Source organism: Cavia porcellus, unplaced genomic scaffold (assembly GCF_034190915.1).
Source record: "Cavia porcellus strain 051 isolate PalLab524CR breed Dunkin Hartley unplaced genomic scaffold, mCavPor4.1 scaffold_33, whole genome shotgun sequence".
Lineage (NCBI taxonomy): Eukaryota > Metazoa > Chordata > Mammalia > Rodentia > Caviidae > Cavia > Cavia porcellus.
In genome coordinates this window covers 16,006,859-16,034,299 of record NW_026947516.1, presented here as the reverse complement: position 1 = coordinate 16,034,299, position 27,441 = coordinate 16,006,859, and the positions used below count along the sequence as shown (strand labels likewise).

Below are 27,441 nucleotides of genomic sequence, written 5' to 3'. Positions count from 1 at the left end.
ATACAAAGTGATCAGAGAAGGCTTCTCTGACAAGACATTTCAGTAGAAGCCTGAATTAAATGAGTGACTAAGCCTTCTATGTATCTAGTGCAAAGATTGATAGAGTACTATTTGTAGGTCAAATCTAGTCTGCAGCTTGCTTTTGTAAGCAAAGCTTTGTTTTATCACTGATTTATCTGTTTGTTTATATATTGTCTATGACTACTTTTTTGCTACAATAGTGTGGTTGAGTAGTTGTGGCAAAGACTCTATGGCCTGTTAACCTTAAATCATTTACTGTCTAACCCTTTACAGAAAAGGGTTGCCAACCTTTACTCTAGAGACATAGAGACTGCCATGGCAAGTACCAGTGGCCTATGGAAAAAGTGTGCTTAACATGTTTTTGTATTGCTAAGGTGGTAAGTATCATAGAGAGAGAAGGGACAAGAAGGCACAGTAGGTAAGCAGGACAGACTCTGTGGTCACAGTAAAGTATCTGGCTTGATCTCTGAGTAAGATGGGCAGCCATTGGAGTTTAAAGCAGAGTGACCCAGTACAACTTTATCTTACAGGATATTTTATGTCTGCTGTCATTCTTTTATTTATTCTCTCTTCCCCACTATACTGTCCTGAAATATTTCTCCTCAAGAAGCAGATATAATTTAAGAAATGATTATCCATTGAATTTGACACAGGCATGGCTAGTTATGATCTTTGCTAATGAAGGGTCTTCTTATCCCTGATGCCATCATTTTTGAGGAAAAGAAGCCTTGAATGATGCTTTAGTCTGTGTGAGGGCTGATCAAACTGTCCATTCCATGAGCATCCTGGACCCAGTTTAAGAAGGCCAGTGCCATGAAGACTTCATAAAGTATACCTCAGGTCTTTGCTCTCTCTCTTTGAAGAAACAGTCATTTATTTATGGATCATTTGTGCCAGAGTGATGATATAGTTCCTAAATGCTGGCACATAATCAAGAAACAACTAATACACTCTAGAACCCTCATCTTTGTGGAAATATATTGCCACGGCCAGCATGGGGAAGGAGTCAGGTGAGAGACTGAAGACGCAGGGAGACTGATTGCACAGGAGGCAAAAGGCGATTTATTAAAGGACTCCAGAGTTTTTATAGTGTTTCAAAACAAAGAGCAGTACAAGTCACTTCAGGACACTTTCTTGTGCATGCAGCAAAGGTAAACATGTTCCTGGGCCCATGAGAAACTTCTTTGTTTATGTTATGAAGCTATTCCCAGGTTCATATTAGCACGATGCTTTGTCTAGAAGGCTGAGGTTAGTGCAGGATAAGGAACTGGTTGAGGTCCAGCTTCAGTGTGTGGTTTTCCACACCTGTTCACTGCCAGATCCCTGGTTCCTGCTCCCAACATATCCCCCTTTCTTCTTAAACAAAGCGTCGCATGGGAATTTCGTTAGCAGTTGATTCTAACTTAAAACGTTTCAAGTCTAGACACACATTTCTCATTTGCCCAACAACAATTATCACAAGATATGGAAAAATTGTTATCATGGAGATAAATGCTAGAGCTCCAATCACATAGACCTTTGTAACATATAGTATAATTATGATGGCACAAAAGCCATGAGGGTCCATATACACTTTTGCTTGGGTATTTTTGTTTACATTCTGGAATATGCTCAGGGGGATTGTCTTTTCCCACTCTAGTTTCACTACTGTTGCGAAATATATACATCATATCTACTCCCCAGTGCGTTCCATTAGCAAAGTTTCCATCCCAATCAGAGTATCTTTCTATTAATGTACAATTCTCATTTGCTTTAGAAAAACATAAGGGTAATGAAGTAGACATTCCAGTGTAATTATATACAATAGAGATAGGTTGTATATGAGTGGAAGAAGGAAAACTTAAGACTCGAGTATTATTTACATAAACAATAACATCATTGTTGTCACCCCATGACATAGGGTGCAACAAAGGAGGATTAGGTACAAATGCCCAATAATTATCCGCCCACACAGATATATGAAATGTATGCAAAACCCAAATAATGCTTAACAGTTGAGCCAAAAACAGAAGGGTTTCATTTCTTGTTGCAGGAGGCCTTCTGGTCATTGTTCTCGTCCTCGAGGTCATGGTTAGTCGAAGCATCTTCCTGTGCAATTTTTCTATCTTGCTCTTGAGCATGTCGTACACAACGTTCTGGGATCCACCTGGGTGTATCAGCGTCTGTGGGAAAAACACAAACATATCCTCCTCCCCATATCAGTACTGGGTCAGAACCATGTAATTGATTAGTTAATGGGTCTTTTCAATAAACCATTGGTTTGGAGGGCAAATCAGGAGACCAATGTCTCTCAACTGCAGATCTGTTGTAAGCATCAAAAGTTTAAAAATTAAGAATGTAAAAGCATGGTTAAGAAGGGTTTTGGGAGAATACTTATACCATTACATGGGGCTCAAACCCACGACCCTGGGATTAAGAGTCCCATGCTCTACCAACTGAGCTAGCCAGGCTGCTCATAACAGGGTGGCTCAGAGAGTGGTGGTGGAGCAGAGGGCAGGGGTGGGTATAAGGAGGATGCCACATTCTCTGTGGATTTGGTTTTTCTTATAAAACTTTCTCGAGTTCTTTTTTCCCATTTACTAGACTCAGAGTCCCCTTTTAAACAGTCCTAATTAGAGTCCAAATCGGAAACACCTCCACAGGGACCTTCTCAGGGCCCCAAGCACAATAATAATCCTTAATCTTTTCTCCTACTGCCTTCCAAGTCTCAACATTTATTGTCCCTTGCTCTGGAAACCAGGGGCAAACCTGATGCACAAAATCAACAAACCGATAAATTTGGAGCTTAGCTACAGGAATGCCCCTCCTCTTTAACAAAGAGGAAATAACTTGTTCAAAAAGTTCCCGTTCTAAAGACGGGGAATGACCCATTCTCAATCCTTGTGTATATGCCACTCCCTGTTACTTTCGCTTTCACTTACCCGGGTCCTCATAGCAGCGGTCTTCTCGGAACTCCCGATTCTCCTTCCACTGGAGGAACGCTCTGAATGCTTGTATTCCAAGCCCCACGTTCAGGCGCCAGGTGCCGCGGCCAGTGCGGGGAAGGAGTCAGGCGAGAGACTGAAGACACAGGGAGACCAATTGCTCAGGAGGCAAAAGGTGTTTTATTGAAGGACTCCAGAGTTTTTATAGTGTTTCAAAACAAAGAGCAGTACAAGTCACTTCAGGACACTTTCTTGTGCATGCAGCAAAGGTAAACATGTTCCTGGGCCCATGAGAAACTTCTTTGTTTATGTTATGAAGCTATTCCCAGGTTCATATTAGCACGATGCTTTGTCTAGAAGGCTGAGGTTAGTGCAGGATAAGGAACTGGTTGAGGTCCAGCTTCAGTGTGTGGTTTTCCACATCCATTCACTGCCAGACCCCTGGTTCCTGCTCCCAACAATATATTACTTGTTATTTTAAAAAATCATTTGTGCCAGAGTCAGAGGATTGCATCTTTTCTCATGTTGGCACATGTGAGACAAAGGGAAGGTCATTTTCACTCCTTCAAAATTGAAATAAAGACTTTTAAAGCTGAATTCTATCAGTTGTTTTTTCAATCCCATTATCTTTTGGGGGTACAGTCACACAAGATATTAAATCTCTTTGAAGATGTTCTTAAATTATATTCAAAATTTTTAGCTATTTATCTGAGACATTTTAAATATAAATATTCCATTGTATGCCATCTTTTCCAATTTTTTTTGTCACCTGTGAAAGTGAGTCAGTGTTACCATGACTTTTTACTTTCCAGGCTTTTATTTTCTTACATAGTGTAGACATAGTGAAAGTACATAGTTTGAAACATTTAGAATCAAATTTTTCTGGATGTTTAACCTCTAGTATGGTAGATGAGTTTTGGGAAGACATTTAATTCATGAGGCTTCTGATTACTTATTAAAGGATTAATATTGATTATTTGTGATCTGGCCACTTTAAAATCAAACACTACTGCAGTTATTAAATGTGTTGATGTTTTGAAGGCAGTATGAGACTGTCATACCATCTTTAGTTTTTTCTACTTTATGATGTATGAAAAATATGTACTGCTTGAATCGTTCAAACTGTATTTTAAAAAGAAAAAAGCTCCAATTGATGAAAGTAAGAAAAAGTTTAAAGCTAAGGTTGAAAGACTTAAAGGGAGTATATCTGGAAGACATATAATTTAGATTCATCCAACAAATTGGCTCCAGGATTAGACTAGGAAATGCATAATCCTAAATAAAAATAAAATTCTGAGTCGATTTTTTCTTTCTCAAGGCTGTGAATCATATGATATGGAATTTTATGTTTTATTTAGGTTAGAACCTTAATACTTGATATTAATGGAGTAAGTGAAATGTAAAATGATATTCATTTAATCTTTATTGGAAATTTTGCTTTCAGAATTTGGCAGTTCTGTTCAGTGGCACAGATGAGAAGCTTAACGCTAACACTTTTTGGGAGAATTTTAAAAAATTCACAGCTGGTCTGGTTTGTGTTATCTCTTTAGGGCCAAGGTATTTGAGAATGCCGTACTCTCAAGCATAGGTAATTTTGATGTGTTCTTCAAAACCAATGGTAGAAACTGAAAAACACTTAAAAATAAATCTCCCAATAATTCATTGTTTGATAAATGGTGGCAGTAGATGGTTACCCTGTGTGATTCCTGTACTGGAGTAAACTTACATAAATTTATCTACACACACAGCAAAGGATCTTTCACCAATCTTTCCTAGTGGTAGTACTAATACTCATTGAGCATTTAAGATTTGGCAGGCATTGTGGAGTATCCATGAAAACATATTAAAATCTAATGAAAACAGGTAGTGAATTCTCTTCAAGCCATAAGTTTACTCTTTTACTTTTTTCTTTCAGATTTCTTATTGTGAAAGAAAATTGTTCTAAATAAAATCTCTAATAATATTTTAGAGAAATTTTCTCTTTCTCTAACATATGTCATGTGCAGATGTCTTCCATGAGATGTTGTCTTACTTATTCAATCAAAAGTGATGCATTTTCAAGGTTTTTCCCTGAAAGTGGACTTGAGCAGTTAGTAGATGTGTTTTTTTTTTTAAATTTTCTTTATGGGTGACTGCACTGCCCTCATAGTTACATGGTACACACATTGATTAAATATGACCATTTGCCTTAGGATTTTTATCCCCAAAGGGCTTTTCCATTGTGCCATAATGCAAGATCAGGGTTTTTTCCTAAGATACTTCCAGAGTTAGACTTATTTGCGGGGAGGCATTTTAACCTCAATTTTACTGTTTTACAATGTGAGTAAAAGAATTCAGACTTCACTTATTGGGACAGGAGTGAGCAATAAGACAGAAATAGTGTTTTAGGAATGATGCAAAAAACATGCCAATTAAACTTGCCAAGCCTAGACCTTCTAAAGCTTCTTGTTTGGAAGATAACCAATAGAATTCAGAATAATTATTCTATTATTATCTATTATTTATTGAGAATTTGTTATATATTGGATATGATGCTAATGAGTTTACCTTCATTTTTCTAAGATAGTTCAAGACTATAAAACAGAAATTGTTCAGAGAAGTCAGGTACTTTATCCAAGATTATACTGTTGATAGGTAGCTGAACTTGTCTCTTTCCAAAATTTATACTTCTAAACACTCTATAATATTCTTCTCCATGAAAATTACTTACATTACTGCAGTATTTGTGTAGGGTTAGTAGGTCATAACTATTGATGCCCTTCTTTATGATGGGTATCTTTAGCTAAGGGAAATCTCCAAGGGTTAAGATAAGTTACCTCTACTTCACGGGGGTTTTCAGTATTTTTTTTTTCAGCTTGGAGCTCCATTGCCAGTGAAATTATAATGGGTATCTTGACCAGTTGGTCTTATAAGTTTCTTTTCACCTTAAGATTTTACTGTTCCTCAGTGCTGTTGGAACTTTTCCATGTCTCATATAAAGCACTCTGTTTTAGATTCTGCTTGCATTTGCTACTATTACTACTATTTTTATATTTCTATATTGAGAATAATGTAGCTTTTCTTTTTTACTGCAATTACTATAGCCATCAATAACAAAAAAAGCTGAATATGTGGCTAAAGGACATTTATGAAGAAGACCAGATATAAAAATACAAGTTATCATTGTCTTCTAAAATAATCACATTTAAGTACAAAAATGGAGAATCTAAAGAAGTTTGTGGCACACTTAGCTTTATTGAAATTGAACAAATGCTTTTTAAAATAACCCCTTTTACAGCACATGTAAAATTTAATTATATCCTTATATTTTTACAGATTGTGTTTTATCTGAGTAAGCAAAAATACGTCTTTTTTTTCTTACTTAAAACATGTAGCCAGAATTTAAACCACGTAGCTCTGGTACCAAAAAGGCAACGGGTTATGAAAATCACAGTACAATTTTAAAATTTCTTAAGTTAATCAAGGATATTTAAAATGATATTCGCTTAGATTGACAGTAGAAATTATGAGTCAGTCAACATTAGGACTAGAAGTTACATCTACAATGAGAGCAGAAATGGGAAGTTCAAGCTAATCTGAGCTACGCCATTCAGGACACACCATCTCCGTAAGTACTGCTGCCCAATGGCTAAAATGGTTAAATCACACTTGGGCACTTCAAGTCACGCATAAACATAGCAAAAAATTTTATATATATATATATATATATATATATATATATATATATTTATAGAGAGAGGGAGAGAGAAAGACATTAAGAGTGAGAGAGAGTACACTGACTTGGATCTAAAATAAAATGAGCATCTGTTTTACGAGGGCATCTTATTAAATAATTACACAATACACAATTTCAACCCCAAAATTACATCTAGGAAAAAAATAATATTAAAGTGCACACCTACATAGATAGTACAGTAGAAATCTGTTCCTTGTCATTGTTTTTTGTCATTGTTTTTGGATAAGTAGAAATACTTTACGACCCACGAAAGAATTCGTTGGGTGAAACACTTATTACAGACATTGTAAAGAACATAGCTTAGGAGGCTTATTTTAAAAATGAGGCAGCATTTTCCAGAAAAGGTTTGGTCCTCAACTCACTATAGACTAGTCACTATGGTCAGATGGTAAGCATTTTCAGGGTGTGTGTGTGTGTGTGTGTGTGTGTGTGTGTGTGTGTGTGTAGCTGTGTGTTTTAAGCTTACTTTTCAGTACCAGAATTAGTTCAAACCAAACCAAACCAAACCAAACCAAACCAAAAGGTAGTCAGCCCTTGAGAACTTGACCCTGCATGTCATGTCTGATTGATGTGTCATCTTAAAGAACAATGCTACAGACTATAGATGGGAATTATGCTCATGTGATTCTGCAACATCTTACTTTTGTGCAAACAGTTTTCTTCATTGCCCACATAACTTTTTCATGTAGGTACCAGGAAGCCCACCCCCCTCAGGTTTGCCCTCCCCCCTCCCTCAGTCTTTTCCTCTGTCAAAGTGATATAAAGACAATTTCACTGTGTATTTACAAGCACAACACTTTAGGCGAGAAGGTCCCAGCATCTGTAGGGCACATCTATTTCTTGTGGACATCTTCATGCCGAATGATCTTGTATGTGATCCAGTAAAAGATGTTGAATATGAGGAAGGCCAGTGGGAAGGCAGCTCGAGATATTGTGTCAATCCTTTTTGCCCGGTCCACAAACTTCTTCTTGATAGCATCTGCATCTTTGGGTGGTTGTGGAAGTGGGTTGGCAGGTGTGGCCTTGACAGCTGTTCCATCTTTCACTTGGAGGCAGTGACCCATCCCATAACCACTGAAATTAAAACGGCTTTCACGAGTCACATCTTCTTCCTGGTATAGTAAAGACAGAGGAAGCATAAGTTGATTTTCAATCAAGTTCGATGGAAGATGCTTAAAATTCTTCATAAGTAAAAGGATAAATCACAGTTGATTGTTAGTGTGGGAAGCTTTTGGAATGGCGAGTTACTTTTCAAGTTCAACTCCATTATTCATGCAACACATACAGTTCATTAACTTCTCAGCCTGAGAAATTAAAAGTAAGAATAATGACTTTGTGGTCATTTTAATTAGTTACCAAATATAAACATTATGCCATATTTTAGTATTGACTTCCCGGAAACCTAATTCATTAATCCATAGATATGAATAGATTGTTTTACAGCTAGTTCTCCAAGTTGTAATATTATACTACAGATCAATGAAGAGGATTATTCATTTATTTGTTCATTTTGTCACTCATTAACACACACACACACACGCACACACACACACACACACACACACACACACACACACACACATTTACTGAGCCTCTCCTATGAACCTGGCTCTGTATTAGTAACTGGCCCATCTGCAACCAAGTTTTTCCATTAACTTTGGCTTCAATATTAATGTTAGATCTAAGATGGACTCCTCATATGCTCTAATTCATTCTGTTATATAGCAGAGATTAAATATTCATTATTTGTTGTGAATATTTCTACCATGGCCAATCTTTTCAGTGTTGATTTTTAACACTGAAATTTTTGCCAGCGAATCATCTCTACCACATTTAAACATGTGTCCTTTCAGCTAGTGTTAATAGTATTTCTTTTTTATTATTTCTTCGTTGATTAGATAAAAGACTGAAAATTGTATTTATGGCTTGGTATAAAAAGAAAATAGCCTTAGAGACAAACATGCAGGACCTGGATATGTGATTGAGTCAAAAGAGGGAATCAAATAGTGGTGTTGAAAAGTTCAGATTGAAATAAACTGCTTAATACTAAGTTAACCATAAATATCCATTGGTTGGATCATCTTCTTTTGTAACTAGATTACTGCCTTGACAATACCATGCAACCCCTGCTGTATTCTTTATCTTATGAGATAATAATAATGATTATAAGATAGAGACTTTCAGGGATAAAGGGCAGTTGCACTGCTGGGCCCCAGCTCAGGACTGTTTGCTTACTGAAAGTATAGTATGTACTATTCTTTACCCCATCACTCTTACAAACAATCCTATTGACCTCAGTAACCAGATGAATTATTACAGCCAGGATGGCTTTGGCATAGTGTCTCCAAGAATAAACTTGGTGTGGAAGTAAAGCTACTGGGGATCATTGCAGAGGGGCAGAGGACTAACAAGCTTGTGGGCCCTTAATCTGTTACTCATTAAAAGCATGGTTTCTTTTCCCTCTGAGGTAGAAGAGGCAAAGATATAAAGCTATGTTTGTTAAAACAAAGAACCAAACCTCCACTTGGGTCTATAGGTGTACGGTGGGTAGTAAAAACTGAACAGAAATTGACGTTCCAGTAGCTGGGAATATAAATCAGTGGCCAAAGCACCTGCCTGGAAAGTGCAAAGTTTTTAGTTCAATCCCTGGTAGCAAACAAACAAACAAAAAGTTGACACCTGTGTTTTTATTTTGTATGTCTCCTTTATTACCTTTAAACTTTGAATCAGATCCCTACTCAGCTCCTCAAATAGGCGTGTTAATCACTAAAGGAATGCCTGTCTAAAAATTGTTAATTCAAGGTTTATTAGTCCTAAATTTATCTAACCTAGCTCACTCCACTTTGAGACTAGAACATCAAGATAAGAGATTTGCATGGACATTCAGCTACCAGAGTTTATGATATTTTGTTCCAGGCCCCCTGGAATAGGTACCTATAAGTCTTCAGTCATTGCGTTAAACCTATAGTCACCATGGATTCTAGTAGTGCCTCCATAAGACTGAGACTAACCCCTTTCCCCCAAATAGGAACAGTCGTCACTGGATACTAAATTGCACACAAGCCCTAAGGATTTCTCAGCGCTGTAACAAAAGAACTGAGATAATGATGAACTACATCCTAACCCAGTGCAGCATCCTATAAAACTGGTCCTTTTTTCTTTCTTAATCAACCAGCTTGATTTTCTTCATCAAAACTGTGCCTTCTTCATCTACTCAAGCCAGTATTTTCCACTTTTATCTTACTTTCCAATTAAAATTTTGTTTATAAATTTATGTTGTTGCCTTTGTTTTAATTTTGATTATCATTGAAGCAAGGAATTGGGCTACCTGGTGACAGTTCTTTCGCAAAATACAAGAAAACTTTGTATGAATTGCATTTTACCATTGTTAAATCGATGCCTTCAGCTATATACAAAAGCCATACTAAATGGAGAACTTTTATCATAATATGAATCAGAGTTTGACTGTAACCCAAAACATGAGAAAAGGACAAACTGTATCTTGAACACTAATGAGATTTGTAAGTTCAACAGACTATCCTAAGATAAGTAAGGAATGTGTGAAGAGGTTTTTCAGTTAATTAAACTTCACTGAGTATAAACTTGGGAGTGAGAGAACACATGGCTTAAAAAGAAGTGCAAGGACTTCAGAATGGTTTGATTAGACTTTAGTGTATGTCCTCAGCTGAGTGACTTCATAACCTAAAAGGAGGATAGATTAGCTTCCATGTGACTCATTTTGCTAGATTAGTAACCAGGTTCTGCTTCCTTCTGTGGGAAGTACATGCAGCCTGCAAATGAAGACAAAAGTTCAGGAGTCCTTGGGGCCCTTGGTTGATCAGCATTGTCATTGTGATACAGTATCTCTGGTGAGGATAATTCAGAACATGGCTGATTATTGAACTGCAACTTGGCAATGAATTGGAATTTGAGCTGCGTGGATAACAGGTGTGAATAATTGCTAAACACTTCATGTCACTCTTCCACGTAGATCTGGTCTCTAAGAAAATCAGGCTAGAAAACAGAGGGTTCATTTACTTGATATGTTATTAATTCTTATTAATGAATGCTTCTAGTGTAACCAATAAAACACATTCATTATATACTTTAATCAGCCCATTTATAATTACAAAATGCAGTCCAAAATTCTTGTAAAAATAACTGTGAACCTACTACATTGTAAAGTTATGTTTGAATTATTTTTATTTATGTGACATTGTCCTACAAAAGTTGGTTCAAGGCACTCTGCCTCATTTTTTAATAAAAAATAATAAAGGATTTTTCCTTCATCAATTAATTGTTGAGTGCTGAGTCTAGGACAAACATTGTACCACATTCTAGGAGACAGTGAATGAAGTTAAACAAGGCCTCTACTTGCATGGAATTTTCAGAATTCAGTAGAAGAAGCCAAAAGGCCAAAATTATGTCAGGAAGCTGGCAAAGAATATTTAGTCTGAAATTTGGATATTTATATGCATGCAGCTATGTAAACTCAATTATCAAGATTTAAATTGAACTCAGATTCAAATAATGTTTCCTTTCCCTTAAAATGTAAATGATATATTTTATGAATGCAAGAGTTTCAAATAAGGGAAGTTTTTTTTTAGAAATGTGCAATTAACAGGTATATTAATCACTCAGATTTCCATAACCATTTGAATACTTAGTTATTAGCAAGAAACAAAGCACACTGGATATAAGGAGGAGGACACTTGATTTCACTTGGGTAATACATAGTCTGAACTTCTTAACTATTGTAAATTGGTTAATTAGGTCCCAACCAGTGTGTTAGTGAAGTAGAAATTGTGTAGTTTTCTTTAGCAAAGACAGATCTAGACTGGCTGATAACCTCTATTTACATTAGGCAAACTACTTTCAGGGGCTTTGTATTAAAAATTTCAAGGGTGCCCCTAGAGCTGTGCATTTTAGCTTTGGTTGCTATAAACATTTTAAAACTATATTTATATTGGTCCTTCCTCCCAGCTCCTTTCAGCCCAAATGAATCAGAATCAGGGAAGAGAATTAAAAACCTATGTTTCTAAAAAGCCAGTGATTCTAATACAAAAGAGTTGGAACTAGATTGATGAGTTCTAATGTTCACCTCTAAAATGCAAACCTGTTCTTTTTTTATTTTGAAAAGAGCAAAACCAAATGAGAAAGAAAACAAACAGGATCATTCAAAACAAAAGGATGATTAAAACCTAAATACAAGGTGATTTGCAATGGTTACTATGATGCCTCTGGTTATCTTCAATAGAATTGTCTATATCATCAGGCATAGTAAAATTGAACACAGTAGTACAGAACAATATCAATAAAAACATAGCATTGGAGACATTATAGAACTTCAAAAGCCTTCAAAACCCTTTTTACTCCTGAGCTTGATCTAAGGTTTTATTCCTTTACCTACAAAAGCCTGAAGCCTCAAGATTTTCCTTCATTACAGCTAAATAGGGGCTGGGGATTTAGCTCAGCGGCATAAGCACCTGCCTTGCAAGCAGGCAGTCGTTAGTTCGATCCCTGATACCGATAAAAATGAAAAAGAAAAAAAAAACATTATAGCTAAATAGTTCACTGCAATAAAGTGTCATGTCTTTCCAACCTATCTTCAGCTGCTGGAGCTACACCTATTTCTCCCTAGTTCCCTGTCACATAGAGCGTTATTTTCTTATCTTTGACTTTCAGTTCATAAACCCTCTTTCAGGTTGATTGTATTTCCTATTCACAATACCTTGATAGACCCTATCTCCTGACCTACTCTGCCTGTGTTTCTTTTTGTTAGTGTATCAAGTCCATCTATGTTAGAGATTATAGCCAACCTTCTCTGCCTCATCTCTGCTATGTTATTTTTCTGCCATTGGTTGTCTACTTTCTCCCCTCATTCCACTGTCTGCCCTGTTCATTGAGGCCTCTCTGCCACTGTTTCTGAAATCCTGGTGTTTTTTTTTTTTTCTCTCTCTAGAAGGTCCAGTATTTTTTATAGGGTTGGATTGGTGGTCACAAACTCCCTCAGTTCCTTTTTGTCATGGAAACATCTTATTTCTCCATTAATTTTGAGAGATAGTTTTTCAGGGTACATCAATCTGGGGTGGAGGTTAATTTTCTTTCAGGGATTGGAAAACTTTGCTCCAAGCTTTCTTGATTTGATGGTTTGTGTTGAGAAGTCTGCCATGATTTTGATGGGTTTTCTTTTATAGGTGATCTGTTTCTTTTCTCTGACAGCTTTTAATATTCTGTTTTGTGGTGAATTTCTGGGATCTTGATTATTATATGTCAGGGTGTAGATCTGTTTTGGTTATACCTGGCTGGAGTTCTGTATGTCGCATATATCTGAACATCATTTCCTTTTCCTATGCTTAGGAAGTTTTCCTTAATTATTTCTGTGAATAGCATTTGTATTTCATTTGTGTTTATCCCTGCTTCTTCACTCACATTTTTTTCTGAAGTTATAGATTCTCTTGTTTTCTATTCTTTGTATTGTTAATTCCTGGTTCCTTGTTATTTTTAAGAGATGTTTCCTTTTGCAATCACACATAGCAAACCTGTCTCCAAGTTTTGATAGTCTATCTTTAGTTTCTTTCAAGCACTTTTGCCAGCTTTCAATGGAGTTTTTAATTTCCTAGTGATCTCTTTGAATCTGTTTCATGTATTCTAGATTTTTTTAGATTCTTCATCGAACGTTTCCCTCCTTTTATGTGCTCCTCAATTCTTCCATCTGTGTCTTCTTGAGAGGTGTTTAGCATTTCTTTTATTAATTTTCTTGTATTTTGCTTTACTTGTATTAGTATTTCTGTTTTGAGTTCTTTTATAATATTCTTTATGATATTTCTTTTACATATTTTAGATATTTCTTTATGTCAGATGCTGCTGATGCTGATACTGCAGGTTTGCTGCCCTTGATCTCTTCTGTCTTTACCTCTCCTGGACCCATATTGTTTGGGTTGGAAGCTGGAGACTTTTTTTGTTTCTTTCTTTTGTCATGTTTCTGGTTTCTTCCAGACAAATATATACTTGAGTTCTCAGGCCTTTTCTGTATTGGGTTATGATTATGGTGAAGCATGCTGGCTAGGGACTGCTGCCCTCTCTAGTTTGCTATTGATCACTGAGGTACAAGTAGGGGCAGTGCAGGGTGCCCCCCCCCCCCAGCCATTCAGCCACCGGGGATCTTCAACACGGTAGTGTGTGCTGCATGGACAGTACTGGTTCAGGACAGCTTCTGAGATAACTTTGTCCCTGGCTATTTGGTCCCACATAGGGGTGGGAGTAAGTCCAAGCAGTTCCCACCAATCTGCTCCCTGCCACGAGCGGCCAAGTGAAGCTGCTATAGTTCCAGGTTCAGGCCTGTCCTGCCTGATTCCAAAATGTTGCCCACCAGGTCACACCCTCCTGTGGGAGGACCAAATTCTGAGCACTCACTGTGGGCCAGGGCAGATCTCCATGCCAGCTCCATTCTCTGTTGTGATGCATTCTCCCGCCAAGGTTCTTGGGCATGCCAACCCTTGATTTCAGTGCGACCACAAGTCTGACTGGCTCCAGTGAGAGTGCATCTGGCTCCAGGCTTACATCCACATTTTTCTTTTCTTTTTTTTCCTTAGTTTCTTCCTTGGTCACGAGAATCCCTCTCCTTTTGTCTGGTCTTCTCCATGGTGTTAAATTCTAGCATCTGTGCTGTTTCCTCTCAGAGAGGTTCTTTACCTTGCTACTTATCAATCCATCATCTTGCTCTGCAAATCTATTCTATATCATTAAGTCTAAAGTTACTTCTCAAATGGAAACAATCCCTTAAAATATATTTCCCTTATTGCCTAAAATTATTCTGCACTTTTTTCTTTCCTTGGTGTAGAATCTTGCAAACTGCTGTACTCACCTTTAAAAGCATATTGAAAATTATGATTAAATATATAGTCAGTTACTTGAGTGAGAAAATTATTTTGAACAGAGCATCTAATGGATTAGAAAATGTAATTAGCTGGTAACCTATTTTTAGCACATAAAACAAAAGTAATCCTAAATATACATGTTCACTTTTCTTCCCAGACTGATTCATTTAATTTCTATGGCCTATTCCTATGTACTGTGACTGGAGAGCTGAAGAGATGAACTCATTCAGTTAACTAACAAGGCTAAAAAAAAGCGTGCCATGTGCACACAGTCATGTAAATTGTGTATATTTAATAAATGTTTGCTGAATAACGAACAAAATCATTTTAAGAAGGATTCCTCAATACTGAAAAATACTTTTTGTATTCATTCAGTGGTATTTCAAATTATGCTTCTAAGCATAGTTACAGTTAACTAAATCAATTCTTCAAAATTTCCACCACAAAAATAAATCTGTTGTAGGTAATAGATATCCATTTAATTTTTCAATATGCAGGAGATGTGAATACTAGTCTAAGGATCTTATCATTTACCATTACGACATATTGAATCCATTTACATATACAAGTTTATCCACATTAACAGGTATGGTTTTGATTCAGAAAACATGATTACAACAAATGTGAAAATTTTATGTTATATTGAATAGCTAATTGCCTTTCTTGCAGGTTAAGAATAAAATGTTATAGTACTATGGTAAGAATCCCATATTAGGGCAAAATGAAGATGAGTTTGAGACATGGGTAAAATGAAGCTAAAATAAAGGAAAATCTGAGGACACAGTTTAGTTGCGCATATTCATAGGAAGAGTCAGACTCTGCTAATAAGAAAAGAATTGTAGGCACATATTCTCCACTTTCCTAATTAGCTAGAAATTCAATTAGCTTATTGTTGCTGCTTATATACCAACCTCTATAACTGAGCAGTAAACAATTCTAGCTCACCTTGTTTCATTATTTTCTGATTAAACTCATCAGAAAATGAATCATCTCGCCAGGTTCAGTACATGCCAATTACTGTATTGGATGTCACTCTGCTATCCATTTGAGATTTATTATCTTTTTTATTTACTTTACATCAGTTTTTACTTATAAAATTTAGTAGCTCGGGTTAAGAATAAGTTGTGTAGATGTGAAATGGAATTTAAATATCAACATAATTGAATTTTAGGAAATTGTTGTACTAAAATGATTTTTATATAATGAAAGAACATAGTATCTATAAAATGAAATGTTTTAGTAGAAATAATATCTCTGATGTTTCTTTAATGCCCCAGAAAGCAAGAAATAAAGGGTCCCTACAAACTAGGGTAGAAGAAATTCTTTCCAATGCATCTGTCACCCAGATTCTTTGATTGGACTTAGTTTCCCTTTTATTGGAACAGGAAAGTGTTCAGTTGGACCTGAACTTCATAGCGAGTTTCAATCAATGCAAGGACATAATAGCATTTCCAGCCTTCCTCAGGAAACAGTGTGAGTCAAAGCACAGTGAGATTTCAATGAAAAACTTCCCCAAATGAACGATGGCTAAATGATGCTTAATTGTAAACCTGGATGCTTTTATAACCTGGATACAAGGAACAGTGACGGTCTTGGGAAATTCCGTTTTGGGGGTCTCAATTTCTTCTTCTTATCATAAGGTCTTATGAGAAGATATGAATAATAAATAGGTATCATTTATTCATTGTGACTATATGCCATGCTTTTAAAACCACACTTAATTCTATTACCAAACCATCCTGGCAAGTCACATGATTCCTAGGGAAACAGACTAATAGAAGATAAATGATTTTGCAAAGTTATATCGCTAATACAGTAAATTTAGAATGTGAGAGTCAAATCCAAATCTGACTAATTCCAAAATTATCTGATTCCAAAAATACTAGAAGCCTTTGATATATGTGAAATTTTGCCCCTATCAAATCCATAATGACTTCTACTCAAGAGTTTGTATTAGGAGTTGTAGTGAGCTTTGCAGAGCAAAGTTAAAATAAAGAAGAGCAAATATATCCTGTTGATTAATGACATATGTGGTGAAATGAATTAAAATGTTAAAGTGTCATTTTGAGCAGATTATGGAAAGCAGATTTTCTACAAGAAAATTATATCAACAGACCATATCTTTTTCAATGGAAGACATTGTTATCATTGATTTTGGAAGAAGAAACTTCCATGATTCATTACTTGCCACCTGTCATTTCTTTACTCATATTTTAAATAAATATTTATTGAGCACCTTTTAGTTGTGGCAGTGATATAGCAGTGAACAGGAAGACAAGCATCTTCGATTTTTTGATGCATATATTCTGGTGAGGAATATATTAATGAGCAAATAAATTATATATACACACAGCCAAACACATATACATATATACACATGCACATTTGTAAACTTTGGTTATAAGTTGTCAAAGTTAACTTCAGCTTAAACTATTAGCTGGATGATGGTGCCATTCAACAAGAAAGAAAGCACTAAAAGATCTTATTAGGTTGTGAGAAGATAATGTGTTTGAGGTATTACCTTGAGACATTCAAATGGAAACTTGGGGTATGTAACTATATACATGAAACTCAAGTGAAAAATCTCACCTAGAGGCATAGACTTAGATATATGTTAACACATTACTGGCCATCTTATCCACTCCAAACTGTTTTTAAGGCACACATAAAAAATACTGAAGGCAACTTATGCAACAAATGTTTGTTATTGTTTGAACAACAACAATAAAAACCCAACTATTGAACACCAAGCCTTCTAAGATTGTAGTTTTAAATACTCCTTGAGTTCTCAGATATGGAAATATTTGCGAATAATTGTGAATTCCAAATCTTTCTTTTGATGCCAGTGATCAGCTGATATTCAGCTCAGTAGGCTAAAGCAAGTTTTATAGAATAGCTCTGATTTGAATCTTCAGGTGGGACCTCCATATGTTTATACCAGAGGGCCTTCTCAAAAGACCATGTGGATGGCAAGTAGCCTGTCATTGTTATGGCTTGTACTAGATGTCCTCCCAAAGCCTCATGCCTATTATAGGTGGAGAGTTTCAAAGCTGGGTGAATTAGGGCATGTGAATGTGTATAAGGATGTGATGCTGGGTATGAGTGGCACCAAACAGTAAGCTTACAGCCTGGGTGGAATATAAAGGACAAAAAGAAGGCAGCTGTTTCTGCCTACTGTTGATGTTGCTGCTGCTTGCTGCTTTACTGGCTCCCATCTGCTTTGTCCTCTGTGATACCCCTCTGCCATTCTTCCCTAACTTGAAGCCAGCTGACTATGGACATGAAACCTCTACGAGTTGTGAAATAAACCTTTCCTTTTTTTAATTTTGGGTGTTGAACATTTTGTCTCAGCAATGATAAAAGTAACTAAGACTGTTGTCCAAAAAAAAAAAAAAAAAAAGACAGGAGAAACAAGTCATATGTCTTTCTCTTCCTTGTACTCATGTGGAAGTCACATTGTGTTTGCCAATGATGACAAGTATGTCATTCATCCCATGTGTTTTTCCTATACCATTGACACTCTTCTCACTAAGACATGGAGTCTGTCTCCTTCTTGAGTCTGAGTGGGCTTGTATCTTGCTTCTAGTAAGCAGAATATAGTGAAAATGACATTAAGTAACTTCTGAAGCTAGCCTATAATAAATGATAAACTTTAGCCTGATTTGCTGGAACTTGTGAACCATGAGCTTCCATATCACTTGTCTGGCTGTCCTGAGATTACTATGCAATAAAAACTTAAATCAACCCATGTAGGGAGAACAACTTCAGGTGGATTGATACTCTAACAGGAAAGAAAGGTGTTTTGCGAGCTTCAAAGTGTTCCAAGTTGGTCTATTGTCTAACTGCACCCAATGGAGAGAACAACTCAACTGAAATTTTCCCGAATTCTTGACGTACAGAAACCATGATAGATAATGATCTTATTGTTGTTTTAAGCCATTATAATTTTGGAATATTTATCAAGCCATAATAAATAGATGCATTGATAATTGACCCTGTACTAAAAATTTAAATTTTGTAGTAATGTCTTTCGGACCAGGCAACTGTCAAAACCTGGAGTGATCTCAAGGTGATATCTGGAAAGCTTGGAGGAGAGAGAGGCAACTGTTATGAAAAGCTGAAGAATGGTAGGTATTTTATTAACACTGTTTCATATGAAAATTAGAAAATATATATAATAAATCTGATGACCTAGTTAAGGAGATTTCCAGGCAGAATATTGGGGTCTTTTAGCTTTAGTTACAGATAAACTGAAAGAGTAAAAACAAAACTAAAGAACAGGCTATTATATGTCCAAGCACAAACTGGAGTAAAGGTTAAAAATTCCAGAATCAATCCTTTGCTACCTACAAAGCCTTTTTCTTTTAAATAAGAATGAGTCACACAGGAATGTCTATGTCCATGATGGGATTGTTAGAGATTTCATTCATATCTGAGAAGTATCTAAACCATAAACTTATAAACTCTTCCTGATGGACAGGATCATCAGAGCATACTTGGCAGATTCTCTCCTTTAAAAAATATAAGAATATTAAGGGTATTTTGCCATATCAGCCTTACAGAGAGCCAATAATAAAGGAAGGTATATCTTTGTTTTTAATTTTAGAAGCTAATTATATATATTTATGGAGCATAATGTGATGTTTAATATGTCTCATTGAGGAATGAATAAATCAAACTTATTAACATATCAATCTTTCCATATACTATCATTTTAAAATGAGAACATTTAAAATTTTCTTAGTAACTCTGAAATATAAATTATTTTTATATTACACTTATTACATGTATTTACAATACATACAAATTACACTAAGCTCGAGATTTTAGTATCTTGATCATTTTTATTCCTACTTTTCCCCTGCCCTCTCCTTTCTTCTCTAGATCCCTTTCTCATTTCTGCCTCCCTGCCTCTTAAAATGTTTGTTTTATTTTGGTCTTTGAGTTATTTATATTTTGAGTTTCTATTATTACAGAAACCATGCAGTATTTAACCTTTTTGACTGACATATTTTACTTAGTAGTATGGTCTAAGGATTCATCAATTTTCCTACAGATAACTGAAAATGATCTTCCTTTATGGCTGAGTAGTACTTATATATATATGCCACATTTTCTTTATTCATTCATCTATTCATGGATTTATAGTCTGCTTCCATGATTTAGCTATTGTGAGTTGTGCTGCTAAAAACATGGGTATGCATGGATTACTCTAATATGATGTCTTTCACTCTTTTAGGAAGCTACACAGAAGCGGTATTCTGACTCAAATGACATTTCTATTTTTGGCTTTATAAAGAATCTTCATCTTTATTTTTAAAGTGGTTATACTAGTTTACATTCTTGCCAACAGTATAGAAGGGTTTCTTTGTCTCAACATCCTGGCCAGTACTTGTTTTTGAATCCTTGATGATGACCATTCTTAGTGGAATGAGGTAGAATCTTAGCATTGTTTTAATTTGAATTTTTCTAATGGCCAAAGGTGCTGAATATTTTTCATGTATTTGTTGGTCACTTTTATTTCTTCTGCTGAGCCGTGTGTATTGAATTGTCCATTTTTTGACTGGACCTTTTACTTTTGGAAGTCAATATTTTTTATTTCTTTCTATATTGTAGGTATTAATCTGCTGTCTGAGGAGGAGCTGGTAAAGATTTTTTTTCTCATTCTGTAGGTTGTCTCTTCACTCCTTTGGTCATTTTCTTTGCTGTGCAGAAGCTTCTTAATTCAATATAATCACATTTGTTGATTCTTGGAATTATTTCCTATGTGATTGGTGTTCTGTTCAGGAAGTGATTGCCTATATCTTTAAGAGTTTTACCAATTTTTTAGTATATTCAGTATGTCTGCTTTTATATCTCTGCTTTGGACATTTTGGGTTTGATTTTAGTACAGGGTGGGAAATATGGATCTAGATTTGATCTTCTGCATAGGGTTAAGCAGTTTTCCTAGCACCATTTTTAAAGAGGCTGTCTTCCAGTATATATTCTTAACTCCATTGGTGAAAATTAGATGGATGAGGGTGACCAAGGCTGTTTGTGAATCTTTTGTTTTATTCCATTGGTCAATATGTCTGTTTTGTACCAACACCATGCTTTTTTTACTACTGTAGTTTTGCAGTATAATTTGAACTATGAGATTGAAATACCTCCTTACTTGTTGCCCAGGATTGCTTTGTTATTCTGAGTATTCTGATTCCATATAAATTTTGCAACTATTTTTCCAGTTCTATGAAAAATTTTGATAATATTTTAATGAGGATCACATTAAACCTAAATATCATGTTTTTGTGATATGTCCATTTTGACAATATTACTTTGGCCTATCCAAGAACAGGACATGTCTTTGGAATTTGTAAGTCCACTTCAGTCCCTTTTTTCAAAGAAATTATGGTTTTTCATTATAGAGATCTCTCACTATCTTAGTTAATTCTTTTTTTTTAATTTTATTTAAGGAGAAAAAGAAAAAAAGCAGAAAAAGTGTACAAGTTATACAGAATTTTAGAGAAAAAAATAAACAGTAGGAAATCACTAGTTAATGGATTACATATTGTCATCTTAGAAATATTTGTTCAAATTACAAAATTAAAGCATATAAAGTGGACATTCAAACGGTGAGACTGCAAACAGTTCTGTTCAATGATCCAACAAAACTCAGTAATATCATTGTCTATCTTATACACTTAAATATACATGCAGTTATATCATTTAGAGTACTTTCTTTTCCTCTCTTTTGTACAATGACTATTACACTTTTTGGGTTTTATTGCTCCCACAGTTCTTATTACTTTTTTGGAAGAAAGTAAAACTAAATGTGACATAACAGAACAGAGTCGGTCAAATCAAAAGGGTGGACATAATAGATAATGTAAAAGCATAATACAAGGTGATCAACAATGTTTACCATAATGCCTCCCCTATCTCAAATAGAATTGCCTATATCATCAATTATAATAAAATTGAACAAAACAGTAAAGAACGAAACCAACAGAACCAAAATCTTGGAGACATTATAGGTGTTCAAAAGTAGATAATAGTCAACCAGAATGGGCGTCATAATGAATTCCACTATATTCACAGCTGTTGCCTAAACTTTCGAACCTGGTACTATCAAGCAAAACAGAATAGAGGAACATCAGTCAAAACAAGATGGTGAGAGCAATACAGGGCTTCAAATCAAGTTAATAGAAAATCAAAGTGGGTTACTATAATATATCCTGCTATTTTTAAATTTATTTTTCCCTTAATTAAAAGGATAAAAATAAAAAAGTAAATAATAAAATGGAGATTGAGATAAAAGAGGGCATAACAACAAAACAGCGCAGATCAAAACATAACCATTTAGGCAAAATAGTGTTTCACCACAAGATAATCCCAACATAAAAGTAGTTACCATATTGTCTCTTTCCTTGAAATCTTTGAGTATAACTTTGTATAATGTAGCATCAAATATATCAAAACAATGTAAAACCATTCAAGAGAATGATAGTATTACAGGGTATTTAGAATCAACTAACAGAAAATGAACAATGGTTTCTGTATAATCTCCTTGTCTATAAAAGTTTTTGTTTATACTATCACATATAATAAAATCCAATAAGATACAACATGTTAAGGCCTATGGAGACAGAAGAACAAAAGCTTGATGGGACTTCAGAACAAGATGATATTAAATTAGCATTACCTATTATGATGTCGTTTTCTCCAAAATAGTTGTTCCTATCATCCAATCTTCTCTGCCTCATTTCTGTTGAGCTCTTTTTCTGTCATTAGATGTCAGTTTGTCTTCTTCATTTTGTTTTCAGCTTCCTTCCCTGTCGGTCACATTCTGTTTAAATTGCACAGGCTAGTTGTTCCCACCCACCACAGTGCACCAGGGAGTTCCGGACCAGGCAGCCTATGTGGGGCCTGCCCCTCCAGGTCAACCTACCGAAGGCTTCACCACTAGGGTGCACCTGCAGGCACTGGGACCTGGGTTGTGCTAGCCTACTGGGTCTCAGCCAGCAGCATCACGTAGGCTAGGCACTGCTCATCAATCCCACTTGAGAGGGGGATATGTGTCTGAGGTCACTATAGCGCCCTGTTCCGGCAAGTCTGCCTGGTCCCAGAATGTTCTCTGTTGGAGCCTCCTAGACCGTGGAAGAGTCCCAGTTTTCCTCACCCACTGCAGGTCGATGCATGGCTCCCCGCCTGTCCCACTCTCAACTCCATTCACTGATTCCCATTCTCAGAGCTTTCACGCGTCCGTCTCCCTGCTGAGCCGATTCAGATGCAGCAGTGGTGGCAGGAAACCCAAATCACGTCTTCCAATGGCACGGGCTCCAGCTTCCATGCTGAGGCTTTATCTGTTCCTGTTATAGCACCAGGATTGCATTGCCAGTTGGTTTCTCTCAGCCCAATTCGTTTTCGGGTCAGCAGGGTATATCTCCTCTTGTTTAGGATTCCTCACTCCACACCATTCCTGGATTCTAAGCTGGGTCTCTCAGAGAGCCTCGGTAGCTGCTGCTATCTGTCCGCCATGTTCTCCCGGAAGTCATTTGCCTGTATTTCTAACTAACTCAACTGCAGTTGACGCCATGACACTGGAAGAGCTCTTAGTTAATTCTTAGACATTTAATTTTTGAAGCTATGAAAAATGAGATTGTTTCTGTGATTTTTCTCAATGGCTTCATACTTGCTGGTTAGAAATACTATTGATTTTTGTGCATTTATTTTGTGTCTTGACACTGTGCAATTTATTTATTAGTTCTAAGAGTTTTCTGGTGCAGTTTTTTTTGCATCCATATGTAAAGGATTATGTCATTTTCATATAAGTATATTTTGACTTCTATTTTTTATTATTTTATTTTCTTCTATATTTTATTATTTTCTATTTTCTATTAGAATCCCTTTTATTCTTTTTTCTTGTGTAATTGTTCTAGCTAATGTTTGAGTATGATATTGAACAGGAGTGGTAAGAATTTATACTGCTGGTTTCTATTAATTGATTGAAAAGAAAGGTTTGTGCTAATATTGTTTGTACAATATCTCATGGCTATATCTTTTACTCTGAGTAGCTACTCTGAAGATAACAGCACACAATTTATTGATTATTGTTTCTCTATTATCTTGTTTTGAAATTCTGATTTTTTTAAGTAAAAAATAGAAATCTTTGTTTTGTTTCTGATTTTAGTAGGAATGTTTTCAGTTTTTCCCACAACGATGTTGGCAGGGGAGTTGTCATAAATGACTTTTATCATTTTAAAGGTCCTTTATATCAAAATTTTCAAGCTTTTTATCATTCATGGAAGTTTAGATTTTATCAAAGGTTTTTCGGCCTCTATTGAAATGATTATGTGATTTTTATTCTGACTTTTATTGATGTGTTACATTATTGATTTACATATGTGAACAATCCTTGCAACCATGGAATGTGGTTGTGATATATGATCGTTTTATGTATTTGTTATATTCTATTTGTAAATACCTTGTTTAGGATTTTTGGATCTATGTTCATTAAAGAAATTAGTTTCCTTATTATTTTTGAAAATCCTTGTCTGGTTTTTGTATCAGGGAATGAATTTAGCAGTGTTTCTTCCTTTTTAATTTTATGGAAGTATTTAAGGAGTACTGACTTTAATTTTCTTCTGAAGTTATTTTGAAATTCAGAGGAGAATTCATCTGGTCTTGGGATTTCATTTGGTAGGTTTTTAAAATTACTGGCTCATTCTCCTTGCTTGTTTTTGGACTGTTCTGTATTTTAATATCTTCTTGGTTCAGTTTTGGTAAATCACATGTGTCTATGAATCTATCCATTCTTGTAGACCCTCAATTTACACAGTACATCATTAATTATAGTCACAATGTTGTGCAGTCAATTTCTAATATTTGTTTACCATGTCATATTGAACCTGGATTTATCTTGAAGAGACATGGGTATGACTTTAATCCAATGAAATGAATCCTACAGTGAAACACAAGAAGCTTGCAGATGTTTTTAAGGGAATTTTATCTTCTTGTAGTTAAAGCATAAAAATCAATATAAAATAAAAAGATTTTAGAACTCCTAATTTCTTATGATCAATGTATAGACTAAAAGAGTTTATTTAATTGCAAAGAAGAGCCAATTCTTGTGGAGAGAGTACAATGACTCAAATAGCACAATAAGAGCCAAGGAAGCACAGCAAAACTCAGAGGTAAATTCCAAGGAGTGTATCCCCAATCAGGGACCTGCCAACCTGTGCATTTATGGATTTTAGAATTCCTTTTAACCAGTGATTGCTTATCGGTCTCTTGTTTCTTCTATCTTTGAGTGAATGACTCTATAGCAATTACTCTATTCATATCTCCATACTGCTTGTTGGGTAAGTGGGACAGATACTTTGTTTCTTTAGTTCCCAGGGTTTTGTATTGAACTGTACCAAAAGTACTTAACTTGAGGTAATGAATTTGATCTCAGCTGATGAGTGAGATTTTGAGGTGCATTTTCATTCAGATCCCTTAGTCAGTTTCTCCCATGGAAGCCTTTTAATGGTCATCAATTATTTCTTCTCACCCAGAATATAATATAGCAATAATAACAAAACCCTGTATTTCCACATTACTATTCTTATATATGTGCATTTAATATTAAAGGTCTTGATAATAAAGGTGAGTATGTTTTGCATGCAGGAGGCAAATGAATAGTGGAAATTGGGTAGACTGTGACAGGATATCTTCATCAAGCATAGCTTCTACCATCTCTTCCATTCAGGTATTTTCTTCTGTGTAACTTTGAAGCTCTTCCTATTAGGAATTTTGGGGTCTATCTTTCTTCACTTTGAATTTGGCACGCTTGTGAAGGACGTGGAATGAAGCTATATGGCTTCTCATGCTAGTTCATAAAAGGTGGTATATCTTCTGTCCCCTTCACTGGTGGACTTCTGCACTTTTACTTGGAGTTGTGAGCTACCATATGAAAGGAGCCACCACTATGAGGAAGAAGCCATGTCACATGGAAAGATCACATGTAAACACTCTAAGTAACAGTCCCAGTCTTAGAGTTCTCCCAATTCATGTACCAGACCTGCAACTGAACAAGTTTACTGATGAGTAACTCGCAGCTGTCAAGTATCCATCAGCCTTTGAGTTTTCCTGAGATCATAAACATCATGTAGCAGAAACTATTAATCTCCATTCTCTATTTCCAAATTCCTGAGTGATTTATTATGTACAGTAATCAGAAACAGACTGTTTAAATCATCATTGTGCCAAAGTTCACACTTTCAATGGTTAGGTATCCAAACCTAGAATTCCTGGCAGAAAGTAATGTAATAAATATTAAAGATATATAGGATTGAACAGGTTCCTGATTGAATGCTGGATTTTCAGATTTAAAAGCTGAAGTAAATATGCCAACCTAAGTATACTGCTGATGAAAAATTTTTGTAGGCTGTGCTAAGTAATTTGGTTGCTGAGCCTTTCAGAAATGAGCTGCCTGTAACTTCTCTTAACATCTGCAATATACAGTATCACAGCATAAATTCCCAACATCTACTGTTTTGTTGGAATAAAATCAACAAAAAAAATAGTAGCACTGTAATTTAATGTAATGCTGATGCTGGGGATGTAACTCCTGTTTGAAAAACAAACACTTTGACTTCACCTTAGTAATGATTCAGCAGCAGGAGACCAGTGTCATACCTGATGACAATTCTCAGGGACACCATTTCAGAGAATCATTTACTCATCAGCTGGTTTCTTCTCTGTTATAAAACAAATCACAAGTATGCTTCTTTTCAAGTTAAGTATCTGAGCCATAAAAAAGAGATAAATTAGTGTGTGATATCTTTGATACTGGATTCAGAATCAAATACCTAATACATGATCAATAAACCTTTGATAAATCCTTATTTCAGGGTGGATTTTCTTTTCCAATTTTTTGTTTTATGGATAAATCTTCCAGTAGTTAGTTAATCTAAACTCAATTAATGTTATAGTTGCATCTAGGTGGCTCCCCAAGCCAGTCATGGAGGCAGCTGAATCTAGTGTTTATGATTGGTTCTTTGTCTAGTGTTGGGATTGGTTGTCTGAATCTTGCACCAGCTTAGGGGTGGAACCAATATACAATGTAAGACCGGGAAGAAGACGTTTCACCCCCATCTTTTGCCCTGTTTGCTCTTGCTGTTTGCAGCTGCTGTGAACAGCTGCCCCTGTGCCACACCACCCTGCCTTGGAGCCAGCTGAGTATGGACTGAAACATCCAAAATTTGTAATATAAATAAACTTTTCTTAATTTTGTGCATGAAGTATTTTGTCTCAGTAATGAGAGAAAAGTAACCAGACAGAATTTGGTATAAGTGGAGTGGGGTCATTTCTGGGAGTGTACCTGACCATGTTCAAGAGCTTTTGGAAGTATTTCCTGGGAAGAGTTTGGAAAGGTTTGGAGATGTCACCTGAAAGAATAGCCCTGAAACAGCTTAGGCTGTTCTGCATGGGAGATTCTGGTCAGAGCTCAGGAGACCAGAATGATGACAGAAATCCTGCCAGTAAAGACCAAGCTTGGGAGGTTTCTGCTGGAAAGAAGGATTACATTCGTTGTTGAACTCCAGACTATGTGTGTTATGGCTTGGCAGAAAGTTTGTCTGCACTTTTCTCATGTCCAGAGGCTTTAATTGAGACTGAGATTAAGGGTAGGGGACTGACTAATCTTGCAAAAGAAATTCAAGGCAGTTGAATGTTGAGGTGGTGGCATGGCTATTGTTGTGGATTTTTACACAGATTTATGTTATGAGTCAATAGCAAAGAGCCAGCATAATGATTTAAAGTGTTATGAGTTTGGCCAGAAAGAAAGCGTTAGTAAAGTTGTGGACTGTAAAAATAGAGCTAAATTCTCCATTGCTGAGAAGGAACAGAGAAATAAAAA

At 35.8% G+C, this 27,441-nt stretch overlaps 1 protein-coding gene, 1 long non-coding RNA gene and 1 other non-coding gene across 6 annotated transcripts in view; all 3 read right to left on the bottom strand.

The window, feature by feature from the left end:
- Window positions 1–1,066: 1,066 nt before the first annotated feature.
- Window positions 1,067–5,401, bottom strand: LOC134474516 (uncharacterized). Its single transcript, XR_010045375.1, has 2 exons — window positions 2,943–5,401; window positions 1,067–2,183 (listed from the first exon to the last, which is right to left on the bottom strand). It is a non-coding gene; the product is annotated as an uncharacterized LOC134474516 (long non-coding RNA).
- Trnak-cuu (transfer RNA lysine (anticodon CUU)) lies at window positions 2,398–2,471 on the bottom strand. The gene has a single exon. It is a non-coding gene; the product is annotated as a tRNA-Lys (tRNA).
- Window positions 5,402–6,159: 758 nt separating the features above from the next.
- Window positions 6,160–27,441, bottom strand: part of Glra2 (glycine receptor alpha 2) — a 216,490-nt gene continuing 195,208 nt past the window's right edge. For all 4 annotated transcript variants that reach the window (XM_005000505.3, XM_003463039.5, XM_063242735.1 and 1 more), the window contains one exon: window positions 6,160–7,793. In XM_005000505.3, the coding sequence (XP_005000562.1) occupies window positions 7,515–7,793 (279 nt within the window). In that variant the 3' untranslated portion in view covers window positions 6,160–7,514. The remainder of the gene's footprint in view (window positions 7,794–27,441) is intronic.